The 20,037-nt window shown below is 36.6% G+C and overlaps 3 protein-coding genes across 8 annotated transcripts in view; all 3 read left to right on the plus strand.

The window, feature by feature from the left end:
- The window catches only part of LOC107696006 (out at first protein homolog), an 18,277-nt gene extending 12,679 nt beyond the window's left edge, over positions 1–5,598 (plus strand). Inside the window, exons 2-4 of the mRNA XM_016496136.1 lie at positions 2,018–2,152; positions 2,432–2,612; positions 4,049–5,598. Coding sequence (XP_016351622.1) covers positions 2,018–2,152; positions 2,432–2,612; positions 4,049–4,317 — 585 coding nt within the window. The 3' untranslated portion in view covers positions 4,318–5,598. The remainder of the gene's footprint in view (positions 1–2,017; positions 2,153–2,431; positions 2,613–4,048) is intronic.
- Positions 5,599–7,001: 1,403 nt separating this feature from the next.
- Positions 7,002–11,120, plus strand: LOC107696007 (transmembrane protein 136-like). Of its 2 annotated transcripts, XM_016496139.1 has the most exons (3): positions 7,002–7,605; positions 7,688–7,898; positions 9,705–11,120. In XM_016496139.1, exons 2-3 carry the CDS (start codon positions 7,703–7,705, stop codon positions 10,235–10,237), a joined length of 729 nt encoding a protein of 242 aa, XP_016351625.1. In that variant the 5' UTR covers positions 7,002–7,605; positions 7,688–7,702; the 3' UTR covers positions 10,238–11,120. The 2 variants fall into 2 exon arrangements, with proteins under 2 accessions (XP_016351625.1, XP_016351624.1); XM_016496138.1 differs by lacking the exon at positions 7,002–7,605 and having other exon boundaries at positions 7,632–7,898.
- Positions 11,121–11,883: 763 nt separating this feature from the next.
- The window catches only part of LOC107696008 (rho guanine nucleotide exchange factor 12-like), a 51,537-nt gene continuing 43,383 nt past the window's right edge, over positions 11,884–20,037 (plus strand). For 3 of the 5 annotated variants that reach the window (XM_016496140.1, XM_016496142.1, XM_016496144.1), the window contains exons 1-2: positions 11,886–12,555; positions 13,085–13,248. In XM_016496140.1, the coding sequence (XP_016351626.1) occupies positions 13,217–13,248 (32 nt within the window). In that variant the 5' untranslated portion in view covers positions 11,886–12,555; positions 13,085–13,216. Of the gene's footprint in view, positions 12,595–13,084; positions 13,249–20,037 lie in introns of all 5 variants that reach the window. The other 2 variants (XM_016496143.1, XM_016496141.1) reach the window with 2 other exon arrangements.

Raw genomic sequence — 20,037 nt, forward strand, 5'->3', positions numbered from 1 at the left:
TATATATGTATGTAAATGTGTGTGTGTATATATATATATATATATATATATATATATATATGTGTGTGTGTATATATATATATGTGTGTGTGTATATATTTATATATGAACAGCATTCATTTGAAAGTCTTCAATGTCACATTTGATCAATTAAATGCATCCTTGCTGAATAAAAGTATTGCTTAAAAACATTATTAACTACAATTTTTTTGTATTTATTTGTCAATTTATAAAGTGATTTTTTTTAAATACTTTTTAATATTATTTTAAGTGCCATTCCTGGTCGTCCACAGAAAAGCAGGTAATTTGTTCTAAAAAAAAATTGCCAAGTTTACGCAAGAAAAGCAGACGTTTAATTTGGATTGGATAGCAATCGCAAAGTTTGTCTGCGGAACTGAATTTACACCCTCAGGCAAAACTTTACAAATAAGATCATTGTCATTCAAATAGAATGCTAGAGGAGGTGAATGATTCTTGGCTGTCTATCTGCCACGAGCTCAGTGAGATTGCTGCTCCTTGAGTTTGGGGGTTGACCAACTCTGGAAACCAGATGGAAGATTCTAGAAAGTGGGTGAGATGAGAGCTCCAGAGCAAACAAAGACAGCTTGGGCTTGTTTGTTTGGATTGTCTGAGAAAACCTCCTACTTTGCGAGGGAAACCCTGAAAGCTTGCTCCCTTCTGTCGGCTCAGTGCTCAAGACCTTACTGTGAAAAACAAGAGGAGGAGGGAGTGAGGAGAATGTGTGTGTCTTCTGCTGGCAGAGTCATGGGGATGCCAGAGCAAGGAGAAACTGATGAATGGGTAGACAGGTCCACGGCCTTGCTTTCCTCTCTGGGGTTTCCCATAATGCCTTTACATGGAAGTCTTTATAGGCACAGGGGCGCTGCCAGATATCTGGTCTGGTTGCTAACAGCAACTTGATGTGCTGAAATATACAGTGTCTCTCTGTTGTTCTGGGCTGAAATGCTATAAAATCTTCTAATGAGGGTCTGACTGTAAACTTGAAGGTCAACGGCTGACTTTCATATGCTAAAAAGCGAGAATTTAGGAGCCAGAATGAAACAAACTGATTGGTATTTGATGCCATATGCCATTTTCAGCAGCCATTACTCCAGTTTTCAGTGTCACTTGATCCTTCAGAAATAATTTTATCATATTCGATGTAGATTTGATGCTCAAGAAACATTTCTTATTATTATCAATGTTGAAAACAGTTGTGCTGCTTAATATTTTGGAGGAAAGTGTGATAATATACCATTCAAAGGTTTGGGGTAAGTAAGATTTATTTAGTTTTAAAGAAAAGTATTAAATTAATCAAAAATGACAGTCAAGATGTAATTATATATTATAATATAATTATATATTATACTGTAAATGACTTGGTCCTTAAATGATACTGTCACAAAAGATTTAAAATAAATGCTTTTCATTAAACGTTCTGTTCAGCAAAAAACATTACAATTTCCATAAAAAAACACATATTGTAATGTTAATAATCATAAGAACCATTAATAATAATGGAGTGCCAATAATTGAGCATGAAATCAGCATATTAGAACAATTTCTGGAGACTGAAGACACTGAAGACTGCTGAAAATTCAGCTTTGCCATCACAGAAAAAAAAATGCAAAAAATATTTAACATGCAAATTTTAGTACTGTTTTTACTGAATTTTTGTTTGAATAGAAACTTATTTCTGTCTTTTTTTTTTTTAAAGATTTATTTTTGCCATTTCCATTTTTTATGATAGGATAGTTAAGTGGGAAGTGAAGTGGGAGAGAAAGAAGGGGACGGGATCGGGAAAGGTCCACGAGCTGGGACTTTGAACTCGTGACGTCCGAAGCGCAACAGCGCTATATCTCGGCACGCTGCCCACGAGGCTATTGGTGCCGACTCAATGAAAGCTTATTTCAAAAACATTAAAAAAAAATGTAATTACTTCAATTCACTTTTGACCGCTAGTGCGTTTCTTAAGGAGTGGCACAGTTGAAAGATGACTACATGTTTTTCTTCGCAGGATGTGAAGATCTTCCGGGCGCTGATCCTGGGAGAGCTGGAGAGAGGGCAGAGCCAGTACCAGGCGCTCTGCTTCATCACACGGCTCAACCACAATGAGATCATCCCCAGCGAGTCCATGGCCAGACTCCGACAGGTCAGTCCATTGCTCCCAGGCTCCCTCAGAGGCAAAACAAGCAGATGCTGGGTGTTAGAGTTGAGCTCATGGGTTAACTGTGTTGCGTATGAGTGTGATGTTTTAAATGGGACATCTCAGAGGAACAAGGCTGTAAAAGGCCTTTGATGAGTAGTTCCTGGGAGGGCGGCCAAGGTCTTAGATGTGTGAATATGAATGAAAGGTGTGAGAAAAGACTGGAAACATCTAGCTTTAAAGAACGACAGGACTAATACTAAAATCTTCCTTTTTGTATTACAGAAAAATCCCCAGGCTATCCGCACGGCGGAAGAGAAGAGAAGCACGGAGATGCTGAGCATGAACGTAGCAGTTAATTTGACACGGACGTGGCAGCTGAGCGCCCACATCCACAACATGTGCAGCGTCGCCCGCGAGGCCGTGTACACGCGCGAGGCTGATGTCAGACACTGGCTGGACAGAGGCAAGCATGCTTACTGCGTCCCTTAATTACACCCTACCAAACCCAGCATATCGCTGACATAGTGCACTTCACTTATTAACCCTCTGTAGCCTGATGTATGAAATAATAGTCCCACAATAACCTTTAGACAAAATATGTAAAAAGTAAATTAATAATAATTTAAAGAATGCACACTGTAGATCATGTATCATTTGACACATCAGGCTTTAATGGTGAATTAAAGATACCAACAAAAGTGTATTTTCATGATTGAAATGATAGTCTTTGAAACATTGATTAAATTCTGCAAGTTTTGATGCCAAGAAAGGATGAAACCAGGTTATAAATGAATATGAATATAAATGTGTATAAATATATTTTAAATGTGTTTATATATTGTATATGTAAATATGTATTTGTATATATGTATGAATAATATTGAACATATAGAACATTTAGACAAAACATTTCAGTAACACTTTAGTATAGGGACCAATTCTCACTATTAACTAGTTGCTTATTAGAATGCCTATTATTAACATATTGGCTGTTTATTAGTACTTATAAAGCACATTCTGCATGACCATATTCTACATCCCTAATCCTACCCAATACCTAAACTTAACAACTACCTAACTAACTATTAATAAGCAGCAAATTAGGAGTTTGAGGCAAAAGTTGTAGTTAATGATTTGTAAATAGCGAGAATTGGACCTTAAATAAAGTTTGACCAACTTTTCAATACAAAAATGATATGTTTGTATAATATAAATATATATTTTATATATATAAAAAGAAGTTATGTGATTTTAATAATTAAAGAGCAGACTAAACATATTTCATATAAAATATATAACAAATATATAAATGATATTAGTAAGAATAAAATAAATGATGCATCAAGAACATTTTTATAATTAAAAGTGATGTGATTTTTAATAATTGCAATTAGGGATGCACCGATACCACTTTTTCCAGTACTCGCCCGATATAACCTCTGTCTCTCTATATCTATTATGTCTATTAATATCATATAAAAATATAAATGAAATTATTATGAATAATTAAAATGAATTATGGTATCTCGAATATAGAGTGAAAAATAATGTGATTTTTAAAAGTATATTTAGGCTATATTTGTAAAATATTTCTATTTTTAATTAATTTTATGGTTTAATTGGGTTAAATACTAATATTAAATAATGAGGCTCTTTACTTGAATTATCATGTTTAACTATCATTATAGACATGGCGACAGTAAAACAATAATAAAAAAAAAAGTTTGAGCTTTATCCAACTCTTTTCCACATCAATTTAATGTAGTTAGTCCCAGTACAGATTTTCCCAGCATTACTGTTTTAATTGGAACACATCTGCATTTGTAACGCTTCACTGACCTACATAGCTTGAAGCTTGATGATCGTTAACTATAATAAATGATTTTTCCGATTCTTCAGGCATGGAGGGCTCCATGTTCGAGCCTCAAGCCATGGAGGTGCCAGGCCTGCAGAGCTGCGGGACAGTGAAGGACCTGTGGCAGCCGTGCTCCTGTAGCTACAACCTCAGACTGGAATGGTACCCCTGCCTGCTGAAGTACTGCCGCAACAGAGACGTCTCTGGCAAGGGCAGCCCGTATAAATGCGGCATCAAGAGCTGCAGCAAAGGCTACCAGTTTACTTACTATGTGCCCCACAAACAGCTGTGCCTATGGGAGGAAGAGACCTAGAACCACATATGCTTCTGCAAAAACATATTTAATGTGACCTTCACCACCTCCAAGCCTTCAGACTCGTGCCTTATGCACAGAGCAGAAATTATGCTGGATGGGTGTGGATGGAGTGTGATTTGAGCAGTTTGCTCAAGTTTTGAGGTCAGTAGTTTTAAAGCTCTTCCTGCTCGTACCAGCACTATGGAATGGAATTGAGACCCAATTGAGTCTGGGACGAGCAACCTGTGAATTAGTCTCTATATAACAAGGTGTAATCTTAAAATTAGCTGGATCTCGTCAGGTTGCCAATTTTCTTTTTTTTTCTGAAACTGGTATTATTTATTTGGCAGTGGGATACGATTGAAGACACTTAAGCACAGCGCACACGTTCAGAGAAAATGCCTTTTTTCTCTCGCTCTTTTTAGTTGTGTATTTTGACTGTTAGATTCAAAGCACTGTGGTGAACATATACATGCTTTGATTAATATTGGTGCAGACAGAAAACGCTATTAATCAATCAATCATTGATCACTTTTAATTCAGACCGATTCAATCATGTGAATTATCTCACCTCAAGTCTTAATGCTGGGATTCTTTGGGAGTGTGTGTTTTCATTTTGATAAGGATGGACTTGCACAACAGTATCATTTAAGGACCAGTTGGATCAATACAGTTTGAAGTATGGCCTCTGATTAGTTGGGAACAGACAATACTTCAAAAGTGAAGTGAGGAAACCAAAGTAAGTGTATGTTCTGAGGGATAGAAAGTACTGAGAAAGGCATCAGGCTGATGAAATCTGTGCATCCAACACTGCCATCTTCTGGTTTTGCAGCATTACTGTCACTCAGGCTCCTCCTATCAGCATGACCTCAGAACATCAGCAGAGCTGTGAAACCATCACAAATACGGATTCACATCCTTTTGTGTGGTATCAGACGTACTAGAAGAAATCACTTTCATTTAACAGGACCAAATCCGCAGACTGAGCTCTACCATGAAGAAGAGAAACCGTTCTATTGTTTCTCATTTCACTACATTCACCTTCAACTCACGACTCGCCTCTCTTAACATGTGAATGTTCGCGTTTAACATGCTACAGGTGATTCGGTTGTCGTTAATGGTACTAAAATGTTTATACGGATTTATTTAATTTTGTTTCAGAGAGTTTAAGTGTTATGTTAAAAGTGTTTTTTGAGATTACACCTCCCCAAACAACAGCCATTGTCTGGGATACAAGTGCCTTGGTGATTCAGTGTTTACTGATTCTTTTTACAGATAAAGCTGGTATGAATAAAGTATCGAAACTATTTTCCTATGAAAATGAATATGAGCATAATATGAAGTCATTTGAAATAAAAGCTCCTTCAGCAAACTGTCTTTTATAACCTGCGTCTTTTTTACAGTTAGAAAAACAAAGTTGTTTTTAAAAGACTTTGCAGAGCTGCAACATTGTGATGGTGTCAAACCTACCTATATGTTTAACATTTTATAAATAACTTTAAGCATTATATAATGTTTTGTTATACACTACAGTTCAAAGCAAGCAGCACAACTGTTTTCAACATTGATATTAATAGGAAATGTTTTTTCAGCATCAAATCAGCATATGAGAATGATTTCTGGAGGATCATGTGACACAAGACTGGAGTAATGATGCTGAAAATTCAGCTTTGCTATATCAGGAATAAATTACATTTTAAAATACATTGAAGTAGAAAACATATATTTTAAATTGTAATAATATTTCACATTATTAATGTTTTGCTGTATTTTCATTAAATAAATACAGCCTTGGGGAGCATAAGAGACTTTTGTAAATATTTTTTTTTACCATAACCTCCACTTTTGAATAGTAGTGTACTTGAATCAAATTATCTTGCAATTTATAATTATTTTAGAGTACTCTACCTAATATAAGCATTATTATGTTAATTTAATATTATATATGAAACATTATTCATCGGAGATGTTATTATTGAATAAAGAGTTAGTTACTCACTTGTTCACTGACAATGTATATATATATATATATAAACTATGACTCTTTGGCAACAGTAGGGATGGGAATCGTAAGAAATTGAACGATTCCTAAACTGTTCTATTAACGATGCTTTTAGTAGCACTTTTAATGAATGCATCTGAAAAAAAAAAAGCCAAATGGTCAGGTAATTTCATATTCCAACAAAACAGATAATAGAAAACAGAAAAACATTTTTTATTTATTTTACTTTTTTAGAAGTGATATAAATGCAGTGCAACATTTGACTCTACATATATATTATAGAAAAATAATAAACACAAACGTTGGTAACATTTGTTTTTATTCATCTGTTTCTTTTGCTAATTGCTAATGAATCAGACTAAGTTACACAGTTTGCTTTGTGTTTTTGATTAACCAAAAATTAATCAAACTACACGGTTCGTATTGTATGTTTTTGATTAACCAAAAGCGGTCTGGCTCATGTGATTGAAAATGACAATTTTTTTGTTTTCATTGCATAATTTAGCTTGAAGCAGGAGCATGTTTTAAATTAATTAATTTTAGTTAAAATGCTTATATTGTATTTATTTTAATAATTAATTTTACTATTTTTTACTGAATCCGTTAAAAATATGAATAAGAACCCTTTCGCAGTTCCAAAACCTACATATCAGTATCCTGATGTATGTTTGGTAAAATAACCTAATATTTACATAGTTCAACTGCTTCACTTCCATAGTTAAGACAACATTAGTATAAAGAGCTGTATGTATAAGAATTAGAATCCTTTCTCATTTCCCAAACCTATATCAGTATTTTGATATATATGTTTAATAAAATAACCTAATATTGACACTAAACTGCTTTATTTCCAAGGTTCGGCCAACATTAGGATAAAGAGCTGTGGATAAGGTTGCCACAGTAACTTTTGAGTGTTTATTTGATCAATTATTTCTTATTAAACCTGCTATGAATAAGAACGCTTTCTCAGTTCTCAAACTTGCATACAGGCTATATCAGTGTCTGGATATATATGTTAAAATAAAGTAACCTAGTACTGACCTAGTTCAACATCAGCTGCTTTACATCCGAGGTTCGGACAACATTAGGATTAAGAGCTGTGTGGATAAGGTTGCCACAGTAACTTTTGGGCTACTTTTGACACACCCAGATACAAGCCAGACTCTTGTATTTCTCAATTGTTAATGTGAAATCCACTGCTAGCCCTTCAGACATACTCGAGTGGTTTTAGCGCTTATTCCACATTAGAATCAAAGGAAAAGTGTCATTTTTTAGACAGTCACTCAAGTGCTGTGGTGCTTCACGTAAGTACTCTCATGAATGCATGCATGCAATCTAACATGATAAAGTGTTTTGTGAATGTGACAGCTCATTGTATTTGATTAGGTTCACAGAATAAAGATGTCGCCGTTGGTGCTGGCAGTCGGAGTGTGCTTAGCTGGGTGGATTGCTCTTTATGCTTTGCTGTGCTACACAAATGGCTCTTGTGGCTATGAATGGAACTGTCGGCTAGTTACACTATTCCATGGCATCCTTGCAGTCTGTATAACTGCTTACATTGGATACATAGATGGACCGTGGCCTTTCACCTACCCAGGCAAGATGTACTTAATGCTAATATATATAATAGGGGTGTATGATATTTAGAGACTATTTAATGATTGCAATTGCATAATTAATGCTAAAAGATTAGTTTTTCAAATGCGAAATTTTGAATATTAAAATATGAAAAAAAAATATATATATAAAACTAAAACCACCAGTAGTTGGTGGCAATTCAGTTGCTGTGTCCAAAATAGGTACTACATTTGATAAGTTTGCGACAGTAAAACGACTTACGATGTCAGTTGCGCCATTTCACTGCCATTTACAACTCTTTCGCATTATGGAATCTCAGTTGAAGTTGTAAGTCATCTCGCCTACTGTTTTATTAATATTATGAATTTGGACATACTGCTCTTCTCATGTGTTGTTTTTCGCTCTTATGTAGTAGGGAAGTAGGCATATTCTGAGTTTCAGATGCAGGAATTGTCTTAACGAGTGAGTCACTGACTCACATCTTCCAATTCTTATCTTCGTTCAGCTGGCTGATTTATTAAGAAACAAAGCAAGTGGCAAAGCAGCTGTTTATGAATGAGTCATTGAATTATTCACTCAACTGATTTGTTCTAAATGCCGATTCAGTCAGTGTTACAACCCCTGGCTCAAAGGGAAGCAACAAAAGGAGGGACACACGAAATCATAAGGCTCAATAGGAAAAGGCTTTATTAAGCTCAAGTAAATCACTATAATAAAGAAAACACAACAGAAAAGATAATGTTTCTGAATACGTTAGCCATAAGTGTGTAAAGCGGGGTGCCTGGCTGCTAGTGTAATGTGCTGTTGTAGCCATGTAAAAGTGCTCAAACCAATACAAATCAAACCAAACACAACCCAATATCCCAAGTCCAAGACCCTTTGTCTCTACTAACATCAGTTTTTAAAGGAGCGTCTGAACCACAGCGGCAGGTGTAGGCAATGGACTACAGATTAAGGCGTGTCGTAGGCGGAGCTACAAATCACCCAAATTCCAACGGGAACCGTCACATCAGTAACAAGACACGAGTGTCTGTTTCTTAACGATTTGTGTTTAAAACTATTTTTGTTGGTGAAATGGAGCCAAAACAGACAATATTATGTCTATAAATGTAATATAAATATAAAAATGTAATAAAAATATAAATTATGTCTAAATGAAACTCACATAATATTAACATCTTGTTTATTGCACTGTTGTATAAAATCAATATCACATTTGCAAACATGCTGATATTTGGGGGTGCTTTTGTTTGGTTTTTGCAAAGTGAATGAAATACTCAATAATATCAGCTCACACATTGTCAAAGGGTTATTTCGCCGATTTCGCTAAAAGCTTTGTACTGTCGGTAGTACAAGTACATGAAAAATGAAAAAGTTTTTTCTGTGTTACCTACACAAAGATATCATCATTTTGACAGCAAAAGTCTGCCAGATGATGAAAAAAGCATCATCCAAAGGACTTGACAAATCCAGGACTTTTGTGAAAACTACAGACCGTACTTCCACATTTTTGAATTCCCGCTCATGGATAGTCTGATTGAGCCCAGTGCATTATGGGTGATACATTTTTCCGACCTTTCTTCACCACAGCCTTTTTCTCTGTTGTTTTCGTAAAAAAAAAAGCTACATAGACATAGTTTCTACTACATAGACAGCCAGCTTTTATCAAAATCCTATCTTGCCAGCTGCAAATTAACCCATTAAAACAACCCAATATTATCGCAGACATGTCGCACACCCCTAATATATAATGTTGTCTTATTAGCATTGCCATATTGTCTTTTTTCCTGACAAATGCTAATTTTTTACCATATATCATTTGCAGGTACAAAGAACACCCCTCTGCAGATCACCGCTATGGTGGTCAGTCTGGGCTACTTTATCTTTGACATGGCCTGGTGTGTGTACTTCCGCACAGAGGGCCTGGTGATGCTTGCCCACCACACCATGAGCATCCTGGGTATTCTGCTCACTCTGTGGCTGGGGGAGTCGGGCATCGAGTCTTGCGCCGTGCTGTTTGGCAGCGAGATCACAAACCCCCTCCTTCAGACGCGCTGGTTTTTGAAACACTCCGGCCGTTATGACAGCTTCCTCGGAGATGTGGTGGATGTTCTATTCGTGCTGTTGTTTGTGTTCATGCGCATTTTCGTCGGCGGCACCATGTTGTACTGTGAGCTGATCTCTCCGAGACCCAAGTTTATCATGAAAGGTGGCGGTGTGGCCATGTACGCGCTGTCCTGGGTGTTCATGGTTGACATCGGCCGCTTCGCATACCGCAAATCCCAGCTCAAATACCAGGGCTGGATGAATCGTCACAGGATGGCAGAGGTCAACGGGCAGGATGTGAAGAGAGACTGAAAGATCTCTCAGATCAGCGGTTTGGCCTCTCGTTTCGAACACCGGAGAGAAGAATGAGAATCAGAACAAGTGTACCAGCTAATAAAGCTCTGCAGCTAATAGATGTTTACATATTTTTTAAAAGGATATCAGCCATTAAAGTTTATTTCTGGTTGGTAATATACACATGGGAAAACATCCATTCTGTATCAGAGCCCTTAAACAGTCTTAATGGTTTTTTATTATTTGCCATTATGATTAACTCAGAATTCTTACAATCAAATCTAATTTGATATATTTGTACTCATAAGGAATGAAGTGTTTAAACTCTTTTAAGTACTGGAAATATTTGATATTTTTGTAATTAGGAACACTACTTGTTATAAATTTTAATTAGCGATGTTGCTTTTACATTTTTTTCCATTAAACTTTTAGTACGTGCAATATTCAGAAATGATCATGAAACACTACTAAATGTTTCTGGAAGATTACTGAATGATTTGTGTGTGATTAATGACTTGAATGAAAAAGTAAATCTTGTCTTTGAAATGTAACCATTTTTAAATTGAGACTGAGTGATGACTTACAGGCTGTTTGCATCAGTTATTTATCTGTTATGGTGATTTGACCACACCAGTTGATAAATCAATAAACATCATCATCATCATTACAATAATGTATTTTAGGATGTTGTAATGTTGCAATTGATCAAGGAAACATGTATTAAAAGTTGATTCAAAGTCATTGTGAATTTAATACACCTCTTCTGATTAATGTGATCAAATTCTGAATTACAAATCATTAAGATATTGGGGTTTAATAACCGAAATCGAGGTCTAGGTGGTTTAACTGTTAAGCGATTGTAAAAAACAAAAGTGCTATTAAAAGGTTACAACTGGTGATTTGGAAGTGATTTTGCATACTGTTTTATTATTTCTTTTAAAAAGCGGTGAAGCAGTTTTGTTTTAAAATATTTATATATATTTATTGTAAAGATTTTTTATGAAAGTTTTGTTTTCAGGTGGAAATCTTTTAAGAAATTCTTTAGATTCATGACTCAATTGTTTCTTTTTCTTGCAAATAAGTACATATATGTGCATCTTAAACGGCATATTATTCTTATACAAAGTATAATTACTAAACAAAATATAATAATGTACGTAAAAGGTCCAACTCAAGTAAAACGTCTTTAACGCGTTGCAGTTTTGTGAACGTCCACCATGTGGCAAACTAACTTGAACGGATTTTCGCACCCTAGGGCTTGACGTTTTTTAATTTAACCAGTGACTGACTCACATTTTCCAACGGATTAATTAAACTCATTTAGCCAGCTGACTAAATCTAAAAATTATCGACTGTTACTTTAATAAAAACATAATATGACGGAAAAATGGGCGAAAAGTGAACGCCTTGTCCGAATCACAATGGATACACAAATGTTCCATTCAAAACAAGTACGTTTCAATGTAATTATGAACAAAATACTAAAAAGCCTTTACTCAAAGCTATCTAAAACGGCATTAACTGTATCACAGACTCTTTTTTTTTTTTTAACATGTCCTAATATTTTATTTTCCACTGACTGGACGCGTTTCCAGAGTTTGAGTGAATCTTCGCGAAAAAGAAACTTGGAATCTTCACTCCAAACTATAAGTTTCTCAAATTGCAGTGAGCCTGTCTACCTAGACAGCATTTTGTGCACGTTGCGAGTCAGTTCAGCAGAGCGAGCTGGCGTGAACTGGGTTGAATCGGAAATGCTGTCCATGCAGGCGGCTCACTAGGTTTTGAGACGCAACCCCGCAGGAGACACGGCACATCTCAACTTTCCCCAGTCTGATGGACCGGAACCTACAACCTCCAAACTGATTTCACAGTGGACCCTCGCTTCCATACGAGCTCGGTATCATCTGGAAAAACACTTAGGAAGAGCTACGCGAACTTTGTCGAGTGGTTTTGTTTATTTTGATGCTGAAGCGATTTCGTCGCCGCTCCATGGAAACTCTTCGCGAGGTGACACGTGTATGAGCGCGTGTGTTTTTTCCCTGTCTGGGTGACTGTGGGATTGGTGTGGATGCACACGGTTGTTTATTATTGTTGTTGGGAAAATATCGCGTCTCATTTTTGGAGTGGACGTTATTAGGCTGCTGTTAGCTTTAGCATAGCAAGGCCTCGTCTGCAGTCTGGGTTTGCGGTATTGCTGCTGCTGTGTTGGCCGTGGACGTAACGTTACACACATTCAGCATTAGGAAGCTCAAAAGTGTTTTAATTGTCAAAGGATTGTAACTTCGAGCAGTAGGAAGTGATTCGTCTTCACCTGGGAGCTTCTGCTGAATATGAAGGTAAATTTACAGCTGCACGATAACGGAAAATCACAAATTGTGAGTTATTTTGGTTTAATTATTGACTGATCTGTGCAAGCCTCCTGACTTGTTACTAACGTTATACTGTTAAAACTAGTGAGTATAACGTTTTTATAACTATATAACGTTTTTATGTATACAGAACATACTTAGTTTTATTTTATATGTCCAAACTGCAATTACAGTAGAGGTAGAGTGTTTTTGTGTTTATGTTATTGTTGCAGGATTATTTTTTGGTAAACCGCACCATTACTCGAAGAACCAAATGTTCTTTGGGTTGCTTCAGGATATTTGCAGATTGGTTTAAAAAAAAAAACTTGTTGGTTCTGGAAAATATGATGTATAAGTACTTTTAGGTCTTCAATGCATATTATATGCTTTTATATTTTCTAATATTTAAAGTCATCTGCTCATTGGTTGTTTATGATTGTATGTAGTCATTGGGATTAATTGCTGTTTTGGTGCAACTTTTATAATAAATGTTATGGTTTTTTTTTTTTGTAAATAGGGAACCTCCTGATCAGCACATCAAAATATGGATGCAGCAGCCTCATGCAACATCTGAAACCGATGCTTCGCCTGATGCATCTGAAAATGACTATAGGATATAGGACAAATAAAAGCTAAAAACAAAAGCCCAATGAGCGACACACGGTCCACAGTCACTGACAGGTATGTATGAGTTATGTTCGTGTTATGTGGACTAACTTGCTTCTGGTATGATCCATATACTTAAGCAGACATCTCAGCCTACATACTCTGTTAACTCTGTATGAGCTTGCATTGGTTTGGTTTTGTAATTATGTGTGTGTGGTGTAGGTTTATGGTCATGAAGTCCGGTTTTTGACCGGTTTTGTGCTTTGCTTCCAATTTTGAGAACTCTGTTTCCATTGGCCAGTCAATGCATGTATGAGAATTTGGATGCACTCAAGTATGTTTCTGTAGGTTTGCAGGTGTGTTGTATAAATACATTCACAAATGCTGCATGATCTGTCATGTTGGTGTTGTTTTTTGACCCGTATGTCTTTTGACCTATCAACAGTGAAAAGTATTTAACTTAACAAGTGCAATTTAGCCATGATGAGCAACTTTCATGGTGCCTATAGCACTTGAAAAGTCATTTACTGTGGCAACATTTTGACTTTGACAGCTTCTGTGGCATTTTGGGAGGGGTTGTTTTGAATATCAGCAAATGCAGTAGTTCATCTGGGTCTTTTTTTGCCTACTGTTTTGTGAATCTCTCATATTCGGGCATATTACTCAACTGCTTTCTATACTATATATACTTTGCATACTATATAGTAGAGAATTACTCATACCATTGGAGTACCTGTTTTATTTTAGTATTATTTTTATACTTGTTTTTTTATATCTTTTATATACAATTTTTTAATTTATTTAATTTATTTTTAATGTAATATTTTTTTGTAAAAATGTTTATACTAGTTTTATATCTGCACTAGCTTTTTATTTTTTATTTTTCAGTTAACTTTCAGTATTTTTGTGCTTTTCTCAGTTTAGTTAGCTTTAATGTTCCTATTTATCTTTCATTTAATTTTGTTTCAGGTTTAGTAGTTTTAGTACTTCAGCTTTAATTTATTTTATTTCATTTATTTGCCAAGGCAATGTCTAATAATTTTTACTTTAAGATGTTTTTCATTTAATATTTATATTTTATTTTATTTCAGCTTTCTTTAAATTGTCGAAAACTATTTTTAGTAGTTTTAGTTAACAATAACAACACTGACCTGAACTGCTTTTTTGTGCATGTTATGTGCGAAATATGTACTTTTTGTGCATGTATGTGTCTAAAAAAATCCTTCAGACATCAGATATTAGGCTTGTTTTTAGTACTACCTTTCTTTATCGATTTTTCTGTTGCTTGATATGCTTGTTTAGCAATGCTGGCATCTTGAATTCTGCATCAACCAGTATCATGCTTATGTTTGGTATAATCCTGTCATGTGGCTTACAGCATATTATGCATTTCTTATATAAATGTGATCCAAACTGTCTCAGATCTCATTTCAGGAGCCAAATGGCTACACAATAATAAGCCTAAAACATTTGCAGATAGCGAGAATGTTGATCATTTTATATAGACAAGTGGTTTAGAAGAAAACAATTGTAATGTTGTATTTTTTTGTATTGTGCTGGTTTACAGCATTGCGTGTTACTTGGTTATTGCTTTTTAGATCGGAGCACAAATCAAGAATTCTTGTCTAATTTCATCATTCTGCCATTTGCTATTGATCAGACTCAGACTTTTTCATAACAAGTGATTAGTGGAAACTAAGCCATGGGAAAGTTCAATAAATGTATATCCACTATTTACTCAGCCCTCACATACTTTTCATTCATGATGGCTGAAAAACGTCAGTCAGAGAGTGTTTTCTAATGGTAAGCTCTCACAAGTCTTTGCCACTGACGTCACTGTGGAACAGCAGACTGGTTGTCTGTCTGATCATCTCCGTGATGACAGATATGCTTTCAGTGTTGCAGGGATTGAAACACAAGCATCTGAAGGTAACTCTGAGGGAGAGACTCGCTTGTTGATCTTCCTTTCATTCCATCTAGTAGAGTAGCAATATCAGGATTGAACAGTTTTGGCCACCCAGGCCTAGTTGAAGATGATTGGTGTTCATCTCATCCGTTATCACGGCAGGTGATGCATTGTACGGCACAGTGTATGTGGCTAATGCATCTTTTGTTACCTTCAGCCGTGTGGCGTTCTGTTTTAATCCTAAGGTTATGCCAGTTCAAAGTCATTTGTTGTTTCTTTGTGTCTAGACCTAATTCGCTTTCACCCCTACACTGAAGAATGACATGTAAGACATAACAGGATATCCTGTAAGCAGATTGGTTAACAGCGTTTAAGTCTGTGAACAGATTGTTTTACCTAGACATTGTTCCTGTATAGTATTTAGGATTGAAGCAATAGTTTAGTGTAAAGCAGCATTTCAGACTACAGCTTTACAGGAGGGTACAGGAGAAGGTAGAAACAATTTTTTGTTTACTGTAAAAAAACAAAAACAATCTGATGACTTTTTCATTAGCATTCATTAAATTGGAATAACAATTTCTTTATAAGTGAAAATAGATTTACAAATTGATGATAAAATTGTCATTTCCTATACATTTTTGAAGGCAAAAAACTTAAATAAAAAAGCAAATATTATTTATTTTTTACAGTCTTGCTCATTAAAACCTTTTCCCACCATAATAATTAATAATTGTTGAATTAAACATTGCTGACACTCGTATATGTTCTTTTTCACACTGAAATGTGTTTCCTGCTCATCAGTGATAAGAACAGCTTAATAACCAAGTTGATTAAAATAGCTGTGCTGCTGAGCTCTGATGCATAGCTTCACTAATGATATTTTGACACTCCAGTATTTGAAACTGTACTGTCATTAATACATTATGAAATGAAATGCATGTTATGGTCATTACAGCTATAGCTCTGGTAATAATGTAAGCTAGTTGGCAATGATACAATAATGTTTGTAGTTTCACTGGGTGAAACATCATGAAGACATTATTATTTTGACCATTAATGTTTTTTTTTTTTGCATTGTGTTTTTTCTGACAAACACAAACTCTTAGGGTGCTTTCACACTAGCACTTTTGGTGCGCACCCGGGTTCGATTGACGTCAGAGTTCGGTTCGTTTGAACGCTGTCTTCCGAACTCGTGTGTGCACCCGCGAACCGTACCTGAGTCCGCTTAAAAAGGGTGGTCTGGGTTACGGTTCATGTGAACTCCGGTACGGTTCGCTGCTGATGTGAACGCAATCGTACCAAATCCCGGAAGTGAACCGCTATTAATGACGTATTATTTGATAAAAATGTGTGTTTGTGTGTGTTTCACTCACTTTCCTGACGTGCTACAAACAGAGCTGTATATCTCATTTCTGTTTGCCTTCAGCGTTCTTTAGAGCATTTGCAGTACATTCGTAAGACAGACGTAAGTGCCGTTATGTACCGAAGCTTTGTAAACAAAACAAACGGTTTAAAAACATAAATATATAAAAGTGCAGAGAGCAATGTTATGCATTGGCCGCCGCCTTCTGCACCGTCGTTACTAAGCAACGGGGTAAACAGGTGCTGGCTTGATGTCGCAAACAAACCGCGGTTCGGACCCAAATAAAATATGAACGCAGTCCAGCGCACTGTAAAACCTGGCAAGTTAAGAATACTCAAAACATTTGAGGAAATTTATTGCCTCAAAATATTTGAGTAAACAAAACAAACAAATTTTAACATTTTAAAAGCTTAACATTTTTATGACAAGTGGGGCGGGGCTGAGAGCCATGGGAGCCAAGCCAAGCCTCGTTTCCATGGTCCCACCCCACTCATCACAATGATAATTATATACAACTTGCTTCCATTAACAGCACATTCATTTAGATCTTTATAGTTAAGTGCTAGCTAGTAACAGCACACTAGCACGTACTAATGTAGTTATCTAAAAGACTCACTCACAATACTTGCATGTAAATAGTCAAACAACATGCAGTATAAATAGTCTTTTAAGTTTTGCTGTCCATCCTCAACCTAACCACAGGCTCTACTCTTCACCACAACGGTAACACTACAAAACCAACATAACAGAAACCTATGTAAATCCTAACATAACACAACATTTAAGTACTAACTTATGTCTCTCTATGTTAATCTTGTGTAAAAACACACAAAATAACACTTAATTTCTACATTTATTTTCCTTGTTGTCTGATGCAAAGCATGCTGTGAACTAGAAAACGCAATCATTTTAAGTTCACCTTACTACAACAACATTTTAAATTTACAGAACTGTTCAATTAAGTCCAATGAACTTTCATTATTATTTGAGTGAAGTTAACTCATTTCATTTAATTAATTTCACTGTTCGGTTTTACAGTGCGGGGGCAGGGGGAGGGGGGGGCAATCGAACTCTGGTTCGGACCAGGCAAGCGAACCAAGTGTGAAAGCACCCTTAAATTCATGTTACTGTAATGTGAAATTAATCACATTCTCATTACTGTAATACAGCAGTTTCCTCCATCAAGCATGCTGCGTTACTGGTTAATCTTCCGCACAGTGACCAAAATATAATCGCTGTATATTTTAGCTGAAAGATGAGAGTTTGTGATTTTTGTATGGAGAGAAAAAACTTGGGTGTTGGAAAATAAACTTTTGACAACAAATAACCAACCTTGCTTTTTCAACTGTGTTTTCATCGCTGGCTGCATGCAGCAATAAACCTACTGCACTGAACTACCCACTGAATCGCTTGATTAGGGTGGTTCTTTTTAATGAATCAGAAGAACCAATCAGAGTAATTAAACAGCCCTCTACAGTCTGAATCATCAGCTAATGTGGTCATTGTTGTTTGTTGTTATTTATTATAAAGCTGTTTGGGTGTTCCCCCTATGCAAAATAAATAAGAAAAAAACAATAACCAAAAATCATGGTTTCTCTCTCTATACATATATTTATATATACATTCATACATAATTAAAATTAGTACATATATAATTAAAATTTTTACATGTGTATATATATATATATATTTTATTATCTTATGTAAGTAGTTTTAATTAGTTTATTTATTTTACATAACTATTGGAGATGGAAGGTTTAATTGTGCTAAATTGCACATAGTTAGTATTTTAGCTGTCAGTATATAAATCTAGCTGCATTGTGGTTAATTAAGTTGCTGTACAGGGTGTGCATGTACTGTGATCATGCAGAGCTCTCTTGAATCTCAGATTTTCAGTCCATTATTTCGACGCACAAAACCAGTCGGCCCACTCTAGCTTTAGATCATAGTGTCAACACGAGGGCTGTGTTCTTCTGACACACGCCCAGCGCTTTCTGCAATACAAAGATTAACGGTTGAGGATTTATGAAGCAGCGCGCTGATGTTTTGAGTATGATATTGTTGTGTGCTCATCCTTGTGGCCATAGTGGCTGACAGACGCTCTCATTGGAGTGTAAATGAAGAGTGGAGTGGGCCGGCCTCACACCCTGCTGCCACTTTGGCATGCACACAACAGCCACTCCTTCTCCTCTCCGGTGCTCTTTCTGCACCAGATCAGTAAAGATCACCAGCCCCTGCTGAGGCACAACAATGTCTGACACCCCCGATCTCCCCCCCCTTCCCCTATGTTCTCCCCTGCCCCCTCCACCTCCAGACAAATGGGCCTTTCACTACAGCACCGGGCCACACCTATGCTCACCTTTACCTTGGGTGAAGCAGCGGAAAGTCTCAGAAACACACCTAGTTACCCCGTTGTCAGACGTAAATATGAGCATGTAAGCTTAGCAGCAGGTGAGTCATCCGTCTTGTCAAAGCCCTCATTGTGATTTCAGCGGTGCTGCCTCGTGTCTTACACCCTTCTGAGCTGAAGTAGAGAAATTGGTTTCTTTTTGTCTTGATGGATAGGGTGGAAATGCTGAAGTTTCCAGATTGACATAGATGTTTGATGTTGGATTTGGACAAGAATACCAGTTTTGCCCAGTGGAAAATCTTAAAAAATGCACAAAATCATAGTTCGGAGGAAGGCTGGTCTGTGCGGGGTGGATATTCTGGTTTCTCTGGCAGCGTAGAAAATCTCAGTTGACAGTCACGAAACCCAGACCGCACTGTGAAATCAACTGAAAGTCTATGAATAGAAGTAACTCAGAAATCTCAGTCTCACGCAGAAGATAGCCATGAATGCACATTTTGTTACAAAATGTCCCTTTGGGAGTAATGTATATTGCGCCAACTGGCAAGAAATGCATTTCACATGGCCATTAAAGTAATTATTAAAGGGGTCATATGATGCTGCTAAAAAGAACATTATTTTGTGTATTTGGTGTAATGAAATGTGTTTATGCGGTTTAAAGTAAAAAAAAAAAACACATTATTTTCCACATACTGTACATTATTGTTTCTCCTCTATGCCCCGCCTTTTTGAAACGCGTCGAGTTTTACAAAGCTCATCGGTCTGAAAAAGCGAGGTGTGCTGTGATTGGCCAGCTATCCAATGCGTTGTGATTGGCCGAATACCTCAAGCGTGAGACGGAAATGTTACGCCCCTCACATACTGTTGATGCCGTGTCCCGGCCAGAGCGATGAGACAAAAACATTAAAACCCATTACAAACGAGGCATTTGTTGCATCCAGTTGGGACATAATTACTGATTATAATGACTTAAACTGTCTTTTTACACGTTGCGTTACATTGCATCGCGCCGCGTAAACATAAAACTCTGTCTGCATTTGTGGCGGATCCGACAAATGAGCGGCAACCACATGTGACAGACCCCGGGCTGGATTCCACGGTGAAAGTTGATGTATTCCCTCAGCGACCAGCACAGATCAGCTCTAGGCATGACGAGCATGACGAAGCCCTCTTTTGGAAGACCAAACAAAGTAGTTTCGCTTTCACAACGAAGCACACAGCGGCCTAGCGTGAGCGAAAGCCCCG

This window comes from Sinocyclocheilus anshuiensis, unplaced genomic scaffold, assembly GCF_001515605.1.
Source record: "Sinocyclocheilus anshuiensis isolate Anshui unplaced genomic scaffold, SAMN03320099.WGS_v1.1 scaffold790, whole genome shotgun sequence".
Classification (NCBI taxonomy): Eukaryota; Metazoa; Chordata; class Actinopteri; order Cypriniformes; family Cyprinidae; genus Sinocyclocheilus; species Sinocyclocheilus anshuiensis.

What these genes read in the sequence shown, in the direction of transcription:
- LOC107696007 (XM_016496139.1), top strand. Translation starts at nt 7,703, where the DNA reads ATGTCGCCGTTGGTGCTGGCAGTCGGAGTGTGCTTAGCTGGGTGGATT. An exon ending in GTGGCCTTTCACCTACCCAG is followed by an intron (nt 7,899 to 9,704) that starts GCAAGATGTACT and finishes TATCATTTGCAG; the next exon opens with GTACAAAGAACACCCCTCTG.